Source organism: Microchirus variegatus, assembly GCF_963457635.1.
Source record: "Microchirus variegatus genome assembly, chromosome: 6".
NCBI classification, from domain to species: domain Eukaryota; kingdom Metazoa; phylum Chordata; class Actinopteri; order Pleuronectiformes; family Soleidae; genus Microchirus; species Microchirus variegatus.
The window spans coordinates 11,179,185-11,196,274 of record NC_139807.1 but is presented as its reverse complement, the minus strand read 5'-3'; the positions used below and the strand labels follow the sequence as shown (position 1 = coordinate 11,196,274).

Sequence of the window (17,090 nt, the reverse complement as noted above, 5' to 3'; positions counted from 1 at the left end):
TTTTTTTTCCAATTTTCAATATTCAGTATTTTCGAGTATGATTTGATACTAATTTTGGATCCTTTGTATCATGGTGTGTTTTTATTTTATTTGCATAAATGCTTGTAAAAGACACCGACATCTGATTGCCCTCTATAAAACGCCACATTATTTTGTATTATTTATAGACAAAAAAATGCATTAAACACGCGTTTTTAGATCAAAAGCCAATGCATGGTTTGTTTTCATGCGATTACAGTCATGTTAGCAACATTAGGAAACGGGGGTGAGGGTTTTTGTTGTTGTAGTAGATGATAAACGGCTTCAAACACGAGCGTTTTCCAACCCTTACCTCTGCTACGAAGCTGCTGAATTATTAATGAGCTGAGCAGCTGCCTGGGGTTTGCCAGGCCAAAGCAGTCAACTATGATAACACGTCGACACGGAAAATCGACTCCGACCTACAGATATGTAATAAAAGTCAGTTTGAAGGCGGTTGTATGAGTTTAAACGTTCCTTCTCGATTCGCTTTTTGTGACTTATTTATACGCAAGACGCGCGTTTGCTTCGTGCCGAGCTACATGCATCTCTGAGATCGATTGGCTTTGCCTGGGCAGAGATGTGAAACTCCCATTGATTGATCTCCACTACACTCCCTGCTGACCAGAGAAAACACAGCGAAGGCAAGAGGGGCTTTAAACTGGACTAATTCTGTCCACCTTTATTTGACGGATAAGGTAGCTGTCCGCGCACTCGCATAATATGAACTAATCCGGCGGTAGCTCCGTTAAACCGCCTGCATAACTTGAAAACAACACGACGGTTGCTAGCTTGTAATGTCGGCAGTTGGACTTGTTTTCCCCTCTAGACCCCGCTTCCCTTTAGCCTCGGGCTAGCTGGAAAATCGACATTATGCTAATGAACGAGCAGGTATAGTTCTCAGACGCAGAGGGGTGTAACTTCACTGTTCAGCGGGCACTCCGTTTGCATTTAGCTGCAATTTAATCAACGCACCCGTGCCGATGAGGTTGCTTCACTGCAGGATACCAGGGCGGCTGGTTTTCTTTTAGTTTGCTAACGCTCGACAGCTAGCCATCTTGCTTGTGTTTGGGATTTAAGTATTAAACCGGTCTAGAATTTAGCGGCGGACATTAACTTGAGTTACGGTCGCTTGTTTATTTTTTTCCACAATTGACGTATCAGTTTAGAACCAAGCCGTTTGAGACCAGTGCCTTTAAAAACACTTTGTTTTGCGGTGGAAAACCCGACAGTGTTCCTCTGTGAACAGACAATAGAGAAGCTGAGACTTGCTCAGTTTTGTTCTGGTGTCGATGAAAACTACTGATAACTAAACTGCGTTTTCATCATAGAATCCTACAAATATATCCTCTTTTTGTGGGCAAATGTTACTTGTTCGCGTATATAAGTGGTGAAATTAATTAAGAAGCGGATATTTTCGTTAAGGGAACACTGTATCGAATCGACGCATATGTTGAGGACTGAGCTTCCAGGTGTCTCCTCTCATTATGTTTAAACAACCGCTTTAAATGCTTCAGAAAACACTCGCAGTTGCCGGTCGTCGTCAGCGTTAATCAGGTGGACCGAGAGACGCGCAGAGGCGGTGTGAAGAGGTAGGGAGGCTCCTGGACGTCCGTCTCTCTTGCACTACCTTCATCACGTCCATCCACTACGGTTCCCCTGCTCCTCCTCACCAGTCATGGACCCCCCGAGGACTCGGTCGCGGTCTCGGTCTGGCTTCTATCATTTCGGCATGAACGGCGGTGTAGGGAACAGCGGCGGTGGTAGCGCTGTCGGTACCGGCAGCTTGATGAGCGCCAGCGGAGGAGGGGTGAGCTACCCGCAGCAGAGCAACTCTGGCTGGGCTCCCCACCACGGTGGCCGTAGCTACTCCGAGAGCCAGCAGCAGCAGCAGCAACACACGCAGGGGAGCTACATGTCCGCAGGGGCGCAGCGCCACTCTTCGCTCGGAGCTCACAGACACCCTGGGGCCGGTAAGCAGCCTTCCGTAAACAGGGCCTGAAGCCCGGCCAGATGCATCCTCACACGCACACACACACCCCCCTGTGGGATTCATGCAGACCACTGGCAACAGAACAGGTTCTGAGACATTTAATTGAAAAAGACTTGCTTTCACTGCCAGGTGATGCTTGAAAAGCCAAGCAAATGTCATGTCAGGGGAAGTAGAATAGGCTTGGCTTTAGAGTTGAAGTTGCATTTACTTAGGTAAATAGAAGCACACACCAGGTTCCTCAACGCCCTGTTTTGTATGTCACTGCCAGGCTGGCCTTCTATTTGCAGTGCAAACTATAGAGAAAGCACTCAGAGAACAATAAGTTGTTCAGTTTCCCACAGTGCCATTCTCACAAATATGGCTGATTGGTAAAAGAACCAAACAATTATGAGTTTTTTTAAAGTGAGTTTTTTTATGCTTTAGCAAAATAGATTTGAAAATCAAATTTGATAGCGGTGGGGCTTTCTAAATTGTGTATGTCAATCTGGGTCTTGATTTCCATTTCAACCTAATTATGGTAATATACAGTAAACGTCTTAGGCTACCAACAAATGTGTTGTTTTTCCAATACTATGATTACACTGTACAAGTATCTCTCCATCACTTTACTGGAAAACATTCAACGTGTATGCAGTTTTAAGGTTTAGGTTTGGAGTATTGAGTGTGACCTACACTAACACTTGGACAACAGCACAACCCTGGCTTTCTTTTAACTGGAGTGGAATCCTAATTAATGTTTCTGTTAAAGACATTCTTGAGCATTATATATAAATGTAGCATGAGTCTATTGGGTATTTTCACGATTAATCGAGTACTTGTTGCTCCATTAAAATACCAAAAACTTTTTGAAAAATGTTTAGTGTTAACCAAACCTGGAAATGATGGTGTTCTCAAATGTCTTTTGTCTGCCAACCAAAATTATTTTAATACGTTTTAATTATTTATTTGTTATATGGAGCTGAAAAATCTAAGAAACTTGTTTTGATTATTAAAAACATACTTGATTAATTATTACCAAATTATTATTAATTATTTATCAATCAATTATTAATTGATTACCAAAAATAGTTAATGATTAATTCAGTAATCAATTAATCATGTAAATGTTCCAGCCCTAATTGTATGTGGATTTTTTTCCAAAGCAAAAAAATAAGCAAAAACATAACTTTTTAGCAGAGTTATTTACAAAACTGGCAAAATCTCTTATCTCAAACATTGATTTAAAAAAAAGAGGAAAAAAATCCTGGATCTGTGTCTGCATCGCCATCAAAATGTAATTATCTCTCTGGACCAGAAAATGTAATCAAAATCCACCCTTTACCATTTGAGTTATGCTGCTCTCAATAGGACAAACCTCCTTGGCAGAGGTAATTATTCCAGTAGGGGTTTAACACTGCAGAACTTTCCAATTGGACAGTCTAGGGGCCTCATCTATATAACTGTGCGTGGTACGCCTGAAAACTTGTTGTTCACAGAGGAAACACAGAAAGTGCTAATGCACATAAATATAATATCAAACCTTGTATGTCCCACATCAGTTTCCCTTTTATAAATCACAATCGTGCATACTTAAGTTCCACTCATACGCGCAGTGTGGCTTAGGGAGTAGTGGCCGCCACTTATGTTCGTCGCCTGCAAGGTTTGTGAAAGGTTAGAGGGGTTGGGCATTGTGAGGGGGTTGTTTAATAATAAATTAATATTTGGATTAATAATGAATTGATTAATTAATAATCACCAAACCTAGAAGCCAGTTTCTGTGTGCGCTTCTCTCTAACACTGGATTCAGTGTGGCGCAGAGATCTAGCAGGACAACTCATGGAGGTCAGAAGTGGCTCACAATCCATTCATCATCACTACATAGACTTGATGTGATGTTTTGAATTAATGGAGAAGTCCTGCACTTTTCACTTTTTATGGACATTTTGTTTTCTTCAAATAGACAGATATTGTGATGTATCGCTACATGAAACTTATTGATTATCACAGAATCGTTGTATCATGATATTATTGGTATTGTGGACCATGTATCGTATTGTGTGATAACCTGTGATTTCCACCCCTATTCAGGACAGATTAAGTTAAGTCTCATTAAACAGCATTTTGGGGACTTGTACAATCCTTGTAAATCAAACACCCCACTGCTATGATACATAATACAGCCTTCAAAGTGGTTCATCATAAATGCCAATGCCATTCAACTCAAATTATTTTAGTTTATGCAAAGCTCTGTCCAAACTTGTCTCTCATTGGTTGTGCAGATTTATGCTGTGCTTCTGTAGCAATGTCCCAACACAAAGAAATGAGAAATTACCAGTGGAGTTCATTTGTTCCTTGTCTTTGTCAAATTCAAATTGATTGTATTGCCTACGACTCAACTGGCTTTTCATACCCAATTAAAATTAGACTTCACCAAAGCCTCCTTTTATTGATCACATTGACACCAGATTGACAGCAGGTTTCTATTGTTGGCCATTGCAAAGTGTCTGGAGAAACCTTCTGTCATACCAGATTGGATCCGTGCACAAGTGTAGTCAATGAATTAAAGCAGTCTTTTAATGGGCCTAATAGTAACAGTGTTGTCAAACACCGAAAATAACCCACACAGAGGGGACACACACACAGAAACACATGCTTCCTGAATTGAAAGACGACACAGTGGTTTGTGTGAATGTCCCTGCTGTGCGAGCTGCCTTCCTTCCCTTAGCAGTTGCACATGCCTCTTTGTAGATGGCACGGCTCTGGGTTTCTTTTTTTGTTTGATATGTCGATTTTCACACTGTGTGTGCTTATTTGTTTGTGTCCCTGATTTATTTATATTTTTCAAGCTTTTTCTTTTTAATCCTCCTCATTCACCCCAGTTTCAAAATGTGAGTGTTGCATCCCACAGCATACCAGGCCTGTAATTTGATAGCATCTGGTTTAAGAGATCTTCATTAACACTCTCATGAGATCTCTTCAGGTTATGTTTGGTAAAATAGGTTGTTTATTTTTGCCCTGGTTCCTCAAAATAATAGTTGAAGTCTCTGTATCTCACATAATGAACAAGATTAATCTTCTACTTGGTGACAGCTGATACTCCCGTTTTTTTTTTTTCATCATTCCAAACTGGATGTCAGTCCTCTAAAGAAATTGTGTCACCCCTCCCCTGTAGCCATGCTCGGAGGAAGCAAGCTCATGTGCTCGCCAGCAGAACCTGTCCAGTCTGGCTCACCAACCCCTCTCCTATTTCCCCGGGTAAATCAGCATTAACAGACCTAGTGCTTCATGAAACATATGGGTGACTGAGTCCAGGGACCCTGTGAGCTTTAGATTGTTCATGAATAAAGATATAACCCAGCCAGCATGTTGGCCCTCCTGTTGGCTAGTCAGTCAACCAACCATCCCTCTGTTCTCCTTAGCCACTAGCAGGGCGTCTTTGAGCTGTCAATATCGCAAACTTCACATGGCTCTGGAGTGGTGTCGCAAAGACAAGAAAGAGGTGGAAGTGGTTTTCAGACATTTATTTATTAGGTATTCTCTTTCTGCGGAGGCCGAAGGGGACGGTTTTGAGAGGGAGGCATTTGTGGGAACAGAAGGACATGGGGGAGGAGACTTTATTTTCTCTTTTTGGTGATTAAAGGTTTTTCGGAGGGCTGCTTAAAGGAAACTCTTGTCAGCTGTGTTCAAGGACATTCTTCTTAAGCTGCTGAAATGTCTAGGTGCACATGCTGCATCCAGATAGCTCATGTAGAGTCTTAGATAAACAGCTGGGAGAGCATTGTGTTTTTCTGAGATTATGTCCGTGGCATTATTGTTTTATTCGGTGCGATTTCTTTTTTTTATATTAATTCATATAAGAAAATATTGTATTCAGCTTTGGAGAGTGATTTTTATTTTATTTTTTATCTTATCAAAAGGAATCAAAAAGACACAATACTGATTTTTCCCAATACTGATTTTTCCCCACACAGACACTAATCCAGACTTTCTTCTAATGGTGAGCATCTATAGCAAGTACTATAGTGGTGCTGCACTTTATGGGCCAGTACTGTGACTAAGTTCAAGTATTATTTTCTTTTGCCATTAGTTTTTTGATTTACAATTATTGAAAAAAAAAAAAAAAAGAAGAAAAGCACATTTTCAAATATGAGAAACTGAAACCTGGTATCTCCCACCATTTCTGCATGATGAAGGACATTGATTCTCGACATCTCCAGATTGTCTTTTAAAGGAGTGTATCAACCGTTAATCCTCTATATCAGTGTTGGTAAAACCTTTTTTTATGGGCACCCACATGCCATTAAAATATGACAAATTGTTGATCCACAAGTTTGTGCACAATATATCAATTACTGACTACTTTTTACTTTCATTTCTGTAACTATTTATTGAATAAATATCCATATAAACCTGAAGGTAAAGGTTGAAAATAGAAGACCTAGTCTCTGGGAATGATTTCTCTTGTACAATATTAAAGAAAAACGCAATTCTGATGAGTTTGTCTAGAGACAAAAGCTATAATCTCGATTTATGAGTGTTTCAACTTGGGATACTGAATAGGTGCTTCAAAATGTGCGAGTGAGTGTGTCTGTTCCTGTGAGTGTGCATGGCAGGATTTTTCTGGTAGATCAGAGAGAGTGATTTGTCTGAAAGAGCCAGAGAAGATGAGTCCAGTGTGACATCTCCCAGCGATGGCTTCCTCCCTCATCTGCCCGTTTCAAGCAGCAAATTTAAAATCCTGTTTCTCTCTGTCTCTTGGTAACAACAGGGGACAACTCTCTGTCATCTCAGGTGCACTTTTTTTACGTAGAATACTGTGATGGTAGGTCTGTGCATCCAAAGTACCATCAGCCACGCTGCATCAAGATGATAACTTTTTGGCGAGCACTGTGGTCTTATGAGGAAAAAAAAATCAAAGGCAACTAGCTGCTGGTTTGTTGTTCTGCTGGTTCAGAAAACATTTCTCAATGGCTCATGTGACATTGATGTTTTTGTCAGTTCTCTTAACTGATTGTGTTTTTTTCTCCTGTGGCCTGTAGGAGGAGTGCTACATTTTCATCCAGATGGTGTGTGCAATGACGATGGGGACAAAGTGAGTATGAAATATGACCGCTGCTGGTTTCCTGCCCTTTGCTCCTGGTTTGAATAGCATTTGTATATCATTGTTGTCTCTAACTCATTTTACCCTTTTGTCTGAACTCTTTTTATTTTTCCCTTAATGCAGATAGAAGACAGCCCAAGCCCCAAGAGGCAACGTCTTTCCCAGCAGTCCATGTTGGATCTGGGCTCTGCACCTCCCTCCACTCCATCCTCTCCCATTCGCCCATGGGAGCTACCTCCCAGTCGCAGACCACACCCCCACTACATGCCAGAGAGATGTCACACACCTGTTCGAAACCGTCGCAGGTGAGTGTGCGTACATGTGGCAAAAATACACGCTTGGCATTATCTTCAGAATTAGTCTTGTCATTGTCGTCCAGTTTATTAAATGGCAAAAGTAGACAATTATGTGACTCCAATGATGGAGATTCCCATCACAAATTACACAATCCCTTATTTATATCCTAAAAAAGATCTTAAACCACTAAAGAGTCCAAAAACCCCAAATTGCTTTCAATAAAAATGTGTAAAATACACATTTTGACATCACACAATCTTTTCTTTTTTGATCACAACCTTGACTGCAGCACAGCTTCTTCTCCCTCTTATTTAGTATTTTCTTGTGTCTTTCACCTCAGCCCTCCAGTGAGACGACAGCGCGGCCGGAGAGATCGTCTGACTCGCCACCACCACCACCACGCCCACAACAACCACCATCACTACAACAGCAACAACAACCACCACCACCATCACCCCAACGCCCACCATCATCACCACCACCACCACCTGCACTCCCACCACGGTCCATCCTCAGCCCACCAGGATGAAAACTACCGTCATCAAGCTCCTCCTCAGGGCTTCCCACCTTACAGCCAGCAGCCACCACGAGGGCCAGGGCCTGATGAGCGCTCAGGATACCACCCCGCAAACCCTTCCCCCAGGCCTCTCCATCAGTCGCCAAATCTGTCTCCCAGGCTGCTGCACCCTGCGGCCCATCCACACCCACATGCTCACCCGTCCCAACAACAGAACAGTGTGGTGCTAGACCTCCATGAACAGGTGAGTGCAGTTTGTTTGGGGAGTTAAGTTTACAAAGAACAAACATTGTTCCAGTAAAGCCCCTAAAATGAGAAAACATAACCTGCTCTCGATTACTCAGAGTATTCTTATTGTCATCTTTTCTTGTGTATTTTTGTCTCCTTCATATACATTCAGAAAACAACCTTTAGATATGGTATAGTAAACTTAGCTCCTTATGGGTGTATTAAAGCTGATGTAAAATACACCACTGTGTCACCATAGACACAAAAACACGGCTACATTGAGAAACACAGAGACAGTTGTGTGGAACTGTTGACTCATTTGACAATGGTTTGAATTTAACAGACATTCGTGTATATTTAAAAGTTACACACTACTGCTGCTTAAATGTCGACCACATAATTTTCTTGCAATTTCGCCATATGGGTGAAAGTTCCTGTTTGTTAACATATCTGGATTCTGCACTCGTTTCTTCCAAGTGGGGAATGATTCAGTTCACTACGTCTCAAAATTCTCTGGTTAGCCCTGTGGCGTGTATCGTAAAAGAATACAGCTGTATCATATAATGTTCAGATTAAAATCTATTTGCCCTTTCATTTTTATATTACAAAATGTTGGTGTTCATTTGGAACCTTGTTAATTAATGGGTTTGATTAAATCAGAGTCTGCATTATGTCTAAAGTATGGGACATTTCCTCTTCTGATTTCCAAATTCAGGGTTCCGTTCCAGTATCATATCCCATGTCTCCTGCGGGGGCGCCACCTGGCCTGCCGCCTCGCTCTGCCCCTCAGCAGATCCCAGCATGCTCTGTGGTTTTTAGTGGACAGCACTACCCCGTCTGCAGCGTCCCTCCTCCTGTGAGTGTGTTTCTGTTAAATCATATTTTATTTCCACATTTGGTTTTATTGACAAGTTTTCTTTTTTGCATTACATCCTGAAATAACACTATCCTTTTTTTCCCCCACTCCATTAGGTCCTTCAGACCTGTTCGGTTCAACACTTACCAATGCCCTATCCCTTCCCATCATTGCTGTCCAGTGACCCAGCCTTCCTGCTCCCCCCTCCTCACCTCCCCCACCCAACACATCTGTCGCACCACCCACCTCATTTGCCACAGCCGGGACAGTTTGGACCCTATCCCACACAACAGGCACGATCGGTGAGTGGCCATGTGTACAGTATAGTGTAATGATCAAGTTTTGATACCAAATATGTCTGGAAAACCCCTGAGTTCATAGGCTTAGATAATGACGTCTTAATCTGCCATTGTGTTTTTCTTCATGGCTTCTTTCTGTGTTCCACCTGTGTTAATTGAAACAGTAGTTGTGCAGCAGTAAAGCTTCTTTATAATGGGCAATTCATATTTAATACATTAGGGTTTTCGCAATTTCTCATCTCTTTTTTTAGTGGTTAAAGAGACTGTTTTGTTATATATGAAGCCATGCACCTGTTAACCTGTGAGTGGCTGTTATAGTAAAGTGAGTAAACAACATATGTTAACTGGGTGCAACTTGGTAATGCAGTTAAAGAAGGAATATCTTTGGGTATTGGCATAATTGTCAATGAGAATTATTGTTTTGTAATAATTCAATAAAGCACTCCACATTTTCTAACAATAAACATCAAATTTCAAAACCAAAGCACAGGGCTTCTGGGAGTTTTAGTGTTCTCCTCAAACCGTTTCTTGGGATGTGGTGATTTTCCTCACACAGTCCAGAAACATCACAGCTGCATGTGCTGAGCCTCTCACCAAGTGTCAGTTGTGATTGGCTCCTTGTGGCTGTTGCTGTGCATGAAAATAATCCTTTCCTCTGTTTTGTCTCAGCCATTACAGAGGATAGAAAATGATGTGGAGCTGCTTGGAGAGCATCTATCTTTGGGTGCTGGGATCCACTATCCGCCTGCTACCCACCCAGCCCTTACCCCGCACTCCACACAGCTTCACTTCCTCTCCCATGACCCCTTACCACAGGAGTTCTTTGGAGTGGTGAGCAAGAAGAATCATTTTCACCCTCTAGAATAGAAATTGTCTAAATGATCTGATATCTATATATTTTTAATCTTGTCCTAGTCCTATCCAAACTTCATTCCTCGACGTCTCCCGGGGCGACGGTATCGCTCACAACAGCCACTGCCACCTTCGCCTTACCACCCCAGCCTCCTGCCTTACTTCCTGTAAGTAGCTCAGTACAGAAACTAAGAAACGAGAGATTAGAAGAAAAAGGCTTATTTTTGTTATTTATACTAGTCTTGTGTTCTCAGAGTGTTTTTTTATTGGTAAATGTATTATTCATGCCTAGGGAAGTTAACATTATTACATTAGTATGCTCAAGGTCCTGAGCCTTTAACATACAAAGTGTTTCTTAGGCAGTTTCAGATCACAGGGTGCAGCATAATTTGATTCTATGATCGAATTAACTTGAACTATTCTTTGTTCAATCTCCTTTAGTTCAATGCTGCCAGTCCAGCCCACAGGTCCTGCGATCAGCCTCGAGCTGGATGTCGACGATGGAGAGGTGGAAAACTATGAGGTTTGTCTTCATATATTAAACATGTTGTTTTGTCTTTGTGTTGTTGCTGATACTTGGTTTTCCCTCCCCCAGGCCCTCCTGAACCTCGCTGAGCGTCTGGGAGAGGCCAAACTCCGAGGACTGACCAAGGGAGACATTGAGCAGCTTCCCTCCTATCGGTTCAATCCAAATAACCATCAGTCTGAGCAAACACTGTGAGTGCCTTTTACAGCCACCAGGCCATCACCTGCTAATAGGATGAATGTGATATTAGCTTTGACTGTGACAAAAGTGAACATAACAAGCTAAATGTCCTCATTTCATAAGAGACTATTGCAGTACTCACAGTATATTTTTTCCCTGTGTGCCACATGGGGGAATGTGTGAAACGGCAGATTGCCGGTGTTCTTGTAAGTTGCATGATCATACCTGTTGTGTTGCAGGTGTGTGGTATGTATGAGTGATTTTGAGTCCCGCCAGCTGCTGCGAGTCCTGCCTTGCAGCCATGAGTTCCACGGGAAGTGTGTTGACAAATGGCTGAGGGTAAGTACACACACTGCACTGTTTCTCCTCCTGGGGCTGAACTTTTCACGTCAAAGTGTAAGTCTCTCCTTTTTTGTGGGGGTAAATGTCCACTTTTGCAGTCTCGCGTCAATAAATTGACACATGCCCCTATTTAGAAGTCAAAACATCCTGTTGGGTAACAGAAATGAGCAGCAGGCTTGTGTCTGAATGTTCCTTAATTCAGTTTGAAAGAGTCTGAAAACCACAATAAACCCCAGTAAAGGATCATCAGAACAATCTGTCAACATCTCCCTCTGAAAAAGCTAAAAGAGGCCTTTTCCTGCCAAGTTACTGTGGTGACCATAACATAGTCTTGTGATTTTAGAGGGATCAGTCTTTGCCCAAAGGCTCCTGGTGAATGTTCATGTTTAGTGACTGTTCAAGTGTAAAGTTTTTGAGACTTGGGTGTTTTGTGATTCACGTCATGACTTTAAATCCATCCCCACTCTGAACACTAACTTCTTCCCTCTGCGTGTCTTCAGGCTAACAGAACGTGCCCTATTTGTCGGGCCGATGCCTCAGAGGTTCAACGAGACTCAGAGTGACCACATGAGGGTGCCAGACGCTCCGCTGTCTGTCTGACACATTCAGTACTGCCTGCTCTGATTCTCATGACACACATGGGTGCTTGTTGTATACACATACACACACACACCATTTTTCTCTTTGTACAGCACACTCGTCTGTTTTGTGTCTTTGATTTTTCTCACTTTGAGTTACGTGCATCACCCTTTTAGAATTTCTCTTGCTCAGCTCTTTTCCCGTCTTTTCATCTTTCCTTTAAATGTACAAACACGGGTCCTCGCAATTGACCCACCTTACTGCAGTGGTGTGTGTCTGTGTGTGTGTGAGAGAGTGTGTGTTTGTGTGCACACATGCACCTGAAATGTTCAGTATCGTGTGGTCCGACTTATGGTGCTGGCTGTGGTGTGCGCGTGCGTGTGCGCGTGCGTGTGTGTGTGTGTGTGTTTGGCAGATTTGTAGGTGTCCTGGAGCATGCCTGAGTTCCTGTTGTGTATCACACAACAACATCTGAGGGTTTTTTTTGTTGTTGTCCTGAGTTTACTATGATTATGCACTGTGTGTGTGTGTGTGTGCGTGTTATAGACTTTGATCCTTTTCTCTAGTTTGACACTAAGGGTCCATGCTGCCACTCATTTACCTAGTTTGGTTTGTTTCATCAAAATTATTACTATTATTATTATTATTATTATTATTATTATCAGTTATAGGTGATTGTTTCCTGCCCAGCTGTTACCTCATCATTCCGGCTTTGGTTATCTTTGATTACAAATGCTTTACGGCACCACTTTTGAAATTAAGCACATTATATTATGCAGTTTTTCTTTTTTCTTTATTTTATTAGAAACAATAAGTTTGTCTGTGACTTTGCAATGGCACATGTGTTACATATTATACATATATACACTGTATAAATCTATGAATATCTGTATACCAAATAAAAGGCTTAATATTAACTTTTTAAACTTAGCATTTTGTATCTTTCTTATGTTTTGCAGTGAAAAATAAATCGAATGTGTCTGGATTTCTGTGTTAAGTGACAAAGACTTTTTCAGTATAATACTGCTGTGGCGTCTCTTGGTGGGTGGGGTAATGGCTAAAAGCTGCCACTAGGTGGTGACACTGCTCTTTCAGACGAAACTGAGAACCTTTAATTATTTTGGGCTCCTGAATACATGCACTAGTTTGTTTATGATTAATGTTACTTCTCTAAATTCAAATGTTTGTTAAATAGAGTATATATAGAGAGAATATTTGATTGTTGTGGATTTGTCAATGTGACCAACAGCTTTACTGTTACTGTTGTGTTTTTCAGTCACTCTGGGCATAACCTGTAATACGTCTATGGTATTAAAGATCAATGTCTTCCTCATGAGATGGTAAAACTAATGATGTTCCCACTTGATGCGTAAAGAGGGTGGTAGGTTTACACAAGCAGAAATAAATAACAATTACTGTGACCATGATTAATTTGGCTTGTATTTTTGTTTGATTTGAGTTTTAATGCAGCTACAAATACATTGTGATTGAAGCTAAAATTGACAGAAATCAAGAATAGCGAGAGCTTAATCAAAACTTGGAGAACAAACGAAGAATATCCAAACATTCATGGTTGTTATTATTAACTGTCTAATGCTCCTATTAATCTACAGTAGATGGAGCAGGAGACTCAAAAGAAATCAATAGTAGTGACCTGAGAGAACACACAAAGAACATGCCTCAACCAAGCATCAATTATTGTGGACAACTTAATGAGTTTGTCATTTTGAAATTCTCCTTTTCACCCATCAAATGAAAATTAATAGGGCAGGTGATTAAACAGAACGCATGAATTGAAACGTGTGGAAGATGGAAGGATGGAAGGAGCAGGACAATCAACAGAAATCAAGACAAGTGAGTATATATTCATATATCTAAACAAACAAACAACATGGTGTATATATATATTTACAAGCATTGATTTATTATGGACAAATTAACTTGTTTAGTATTTTGAAATGTTAAACTGCAGTAAATAAATAGAGCAGGTAAATAAACTGAAATCCACAATGCACTTGATTTGAAACTTGGACAAAGAAAGTACAATAACCCGTTAAAGTGCTGGTGAATGTAAACACAGAGAGTAAACACATTATACAGGCAAATGTCTGTGAACAGATAAAGAAGTCAAGTGTGTGTGTGTGTCCACACCTGTGTTTTAGTGGCAGCTCATACCTGCAGAAGACGATCAGAAATTGTGGTACTATAAATTAACAGTGTTAATAAAATTTTACAATATAATTCAAAATGGCAGATGAAGTTAGCTTGAGGGTGAGCAGCTTGCAAGGAGCTGATGCTGCAGAAACAAAGAAAACAAATGTCATTGTTTTCTTTTTTTTAATATGGGAAAAGTACACGTGTGAGAGAGATGGCTCCAGCTCCAAGGGATATTTCCCTCTTTTCTGCTTAGGAATATCACTACTTGTTGCCGATTTAATGTAAACTGAATTTCTGAGGGTTACAGTGAATTATGTTCTAAAGGGGGTTAATGAGACCTGAAACCAAAACGGCTTGTATCTTGTGTCAGATCCAGATTCCCACAGACTTAAGTATCTTAAATGGTTCAAAATGAAGAAAAAATGACACAAAACAACCACAAAGTGACTCAAAACGACCAAAACACAGCCCTGAATGTGTGTAATTCTGATAAAAGAGGCTGTATATGATGAAAACTGCATCATCATGAGCACTATACTGCTGTATTCTCGTCTTTATATGCAGGTGTGACCTTGACCTCTTAAGATTCAAGGTCAGACTAACACATAGATGTTTTTCTTCTTTGCAGTTGACTGCTTAAACTGATCAAACCTCATGTCAGGTAAAACAGACGAGGATGATATATGTTTTGCTTTCTTCCTTCTACTATCGCTCTATTTTCACTCTTTTCTCTGTTTGTTTGTTCCACCACTTTCATTCTCTCCTTCATTGCCTTTTCTTCTCTCCTTCCTCTTGTCCTTCTTAATCCAATCACTGTTTTAAGTGTTTCTTCTACTTTTCAGTCCACTGTCTTAGATGTTCTTCCTCTCCTCCTGCGTTTTTATGCATTATTTCTTTCTTTCCTTCCTCCTCTTCTCCGTCGTTGCCTCTGCCTGTGAACACCACCCACACTCCTTTAAGCAGCTTCCTCTGCAGAGCTCTGAAGTGGAAATGATGGGAATGTTCTGCCTAAAACTGTCTTCCCAGTTTTTCAACTCGGGGAACAAACGCGATTTGTCTTGTCTCGTTTTCCTCCCATTTTCTAGCCCGGGTTGTTTGAGGCTACAGCCTGGCCTGTTCTTGATGGCAGACTAAGTTCATCTTCATCTTTTTTCCCCCCCAACAGTCAAAACAAACCATATTGCAGTCCTCTGCAGTTACATTTCCCAAATAACTTTCTTTCACTGTGACACTGGTGCACATGTTGGTTTGTCTACAGCCAGTCATGCTCGACTGGCTGCCCTCTCCTCAGGATGTGCTGGGACGGGTGTAGTTCCTACAGTGACTGTGAAGAAGTTTGTCAGCTGGAGGTCAAAGAAAGGGTAAGAATTACATTTACAAGAAGAGGAATCACCAGAGTTTTCTATGTGGGCTTTGTATATTCTCTCCTTGTGGGTTTGTTTGGGTGTTTTCTCAGCTTAATACGTCACTACAAGGTACTCCAGCTGACCTTGTGACCTTTAGAGGAAAAGAGTATTTGCAAATGATAAATCATATACTGTATCAAGTCAAGTCAGCTTATTTCTTTTTTCTAATTTAAGTCACATTTAAAAACAACCAGGCTTGACCAAAGTGCTTTAAATGTGTAACAAAAAGGCACAAAACATGAAACTATAAACATGATGCTTAAATTAACCTGTAAAATAATATGATAATTTTCTGACTTATTCATTATGATACTCCCTACTTAAAACTGTAATTTTGTCAACTAGCCTATCTTATTATATCCAATATGTCAACAAAAGCTTAACATCCAAACAACAAATCAGAATAAAGGAACAGATCAAATAAAAATGCATAAAACAAAAGTAAAATTAATTAGAAATAACGTAATCTTAACAACATCTTAAAACAGTCTCTAAGGCCAAAGAAAATGACACTGGAGCTTTGAAGTTGACTATTAGTTTTGATGTAATACAATCTTTACTCATATGTTCCTTCCTCCAGCAGATGAATGTCATCATCATCATCATCGTCATCATCACCTGCTCAGTGCAGCTCTAAGGTACAAATAAAGCATAGTAAAGTCTTAAAGCTGCAGTACGTACCTTTTGCTACTTTTTCATTGTCGATGATGTTATTGTTCTGCCTCGGTTCAGTCTTTTTGAACTGAAACAATGCAACGTTATCAGTTTGCCGCGTCCTTCATCTGTGTCAAGCAATACTATCAGACCTGACTGAGGGAGTGGTTGTGTGTATACACTATCTGCTAACTGCTGAACAATCAGGTTTTATGAGCAGTAGAATTCACCTACCTAATAATTCACCACCTTACTTTACCGCTATGTTACTCTTGCCTCCGCCTGTCTTAGCTTAAATCACTTCCTGTGTGCAGCATCGGGAATGTTGCCTGGCGACACGAGGTCATAACACAGAGAGTTGTTTGGCGCTAATCATCCCTGAATGAATTCATTTGACAATGGCTTAAATGGAACTGTTTATGTGTTTATACTGTCAAGTTATGCACTAATGCTTTAAGTAGAGTAGAAAGCTTTAAGTATACAGTCATTTTTTTTTTATCTGTCCGATATCCGTTGCAGTGATTTTGACCATGTAGCAGACCGATACTGATACTGACCGATACTGACTCTCAGCCCTAGTATAGACTGTCCAAATGAATGGAAGTCAAAGCAGTGTTTGAAGAGGAGCAGCTTCTCTCTGTGTAGATATAACCGGAGCAGGCAGAGCTTAGTGGACACATTTTATTTTTATATACAAACAAGATGGAGAATCTGTGTTACCTGTCAGCTCTGGTCAGTCTACACACACACACACACACAGTTACTTGTTGTGTCCTTCTTCTTTCTTGTTCTGTCTTTCACTGATATCACTGCACTCAGCGGTGTGAGAGGTAAAATGTGAATGTGTCAGCAGCTTCCACAGGAAACTGACTGTTATATTTATTTCATAGGGATTTCCCCGTCCTTATATTCTCGGTGGCTGGCGGTCATGTCATCATGTTCTGAGCTGTCAGAGGACATCAGTGTTACTGCTGGGGCATGAAGTGTGTGTGTGTGTGAGAGAGAGGGACAGTATGAGGGACATGAGGAAGACAGACAGAGTAGAGTAGATGTATGGTAAGCTTGGGTGTCAACCTTGTGGCTTGAGGGCCTCAGTCGTTGTCCTG

The 17,090-nt window shown here is 40.9% G+C and overlaps 1 protein-coding gene across 2 annotated transcripts; it reads left to right on the top strand.

Moving 5' to 3' along the window:
- Positions 1-674: 674 nt before the first annotated feature.
- LOC310928635 (E3 ubiquitin-protein ligase RNF38-like) lies at positions 675-12,727 on the top strand. Of its 2 annotated transcripts, XM_083891264.1 has the most exons (12): positions 675-1,991; positions 7,030-7,082; positions 7,215-7,396; positions 7,729-8,149; positions 8,849-8,989; positions 9,106-9,291; positions 9,958-10,119; positions 10,204-10,307; positions 10,582-10,663; positions 10,736-10,857; positions 11,086-11,185; positions 11,689-12,727. In XM_083891264.1, the coding sequence occupies exons 1-12, from the start codon at positions 1,697-1,699 to the stop codon at positions 11,749-11,751; spliced, it is 1,911 nt and encodes a 636-aa protein (XP_083747390.1). In that variant the 5' UTR covers positions 675-1,696; the 3' UTR covers positions 11,752-12,727. The 2 variants fall into 2 exon arrangements, with proteins under 2 accessions (XP_083747390.1, XP_083747389.1); XM_083891263.1 differs by having other exon boundaries at positions 11,086-12,727.
- The last annotated feature ends 4,363 nt before the right edge of the window (positions 12,728-17,090 follow it).

What these genes read in the sequence shown, in the direction of transcription:
- LOC310928635 (XM_083891263.1), top strand. Translation starts at nt 1,697, where the DNA reads ATGGACCCCCCGAGGACTCGGTCGCGGTCTCGGTCTGGCTTCTATCAT. An exon ending in TCACAGACACCCTGGGGCCG is followed by an intron (nt 1,992 to 7,029) that starts GTAAGCAGCCTT and finishes TGTGGCCTGTAG; the next exon opens with GAGGAGTGCTACATTTTCAT. An exon ending in GAGAGGTGGAAAACTATGAG is followed by an intron (nt 10,664 to 10,735) that starts GTTTGTCTTCAT and finishes TCCCTCCCCCAG; the next exon opens with GCCCTCCTGAACCTCGCTGA.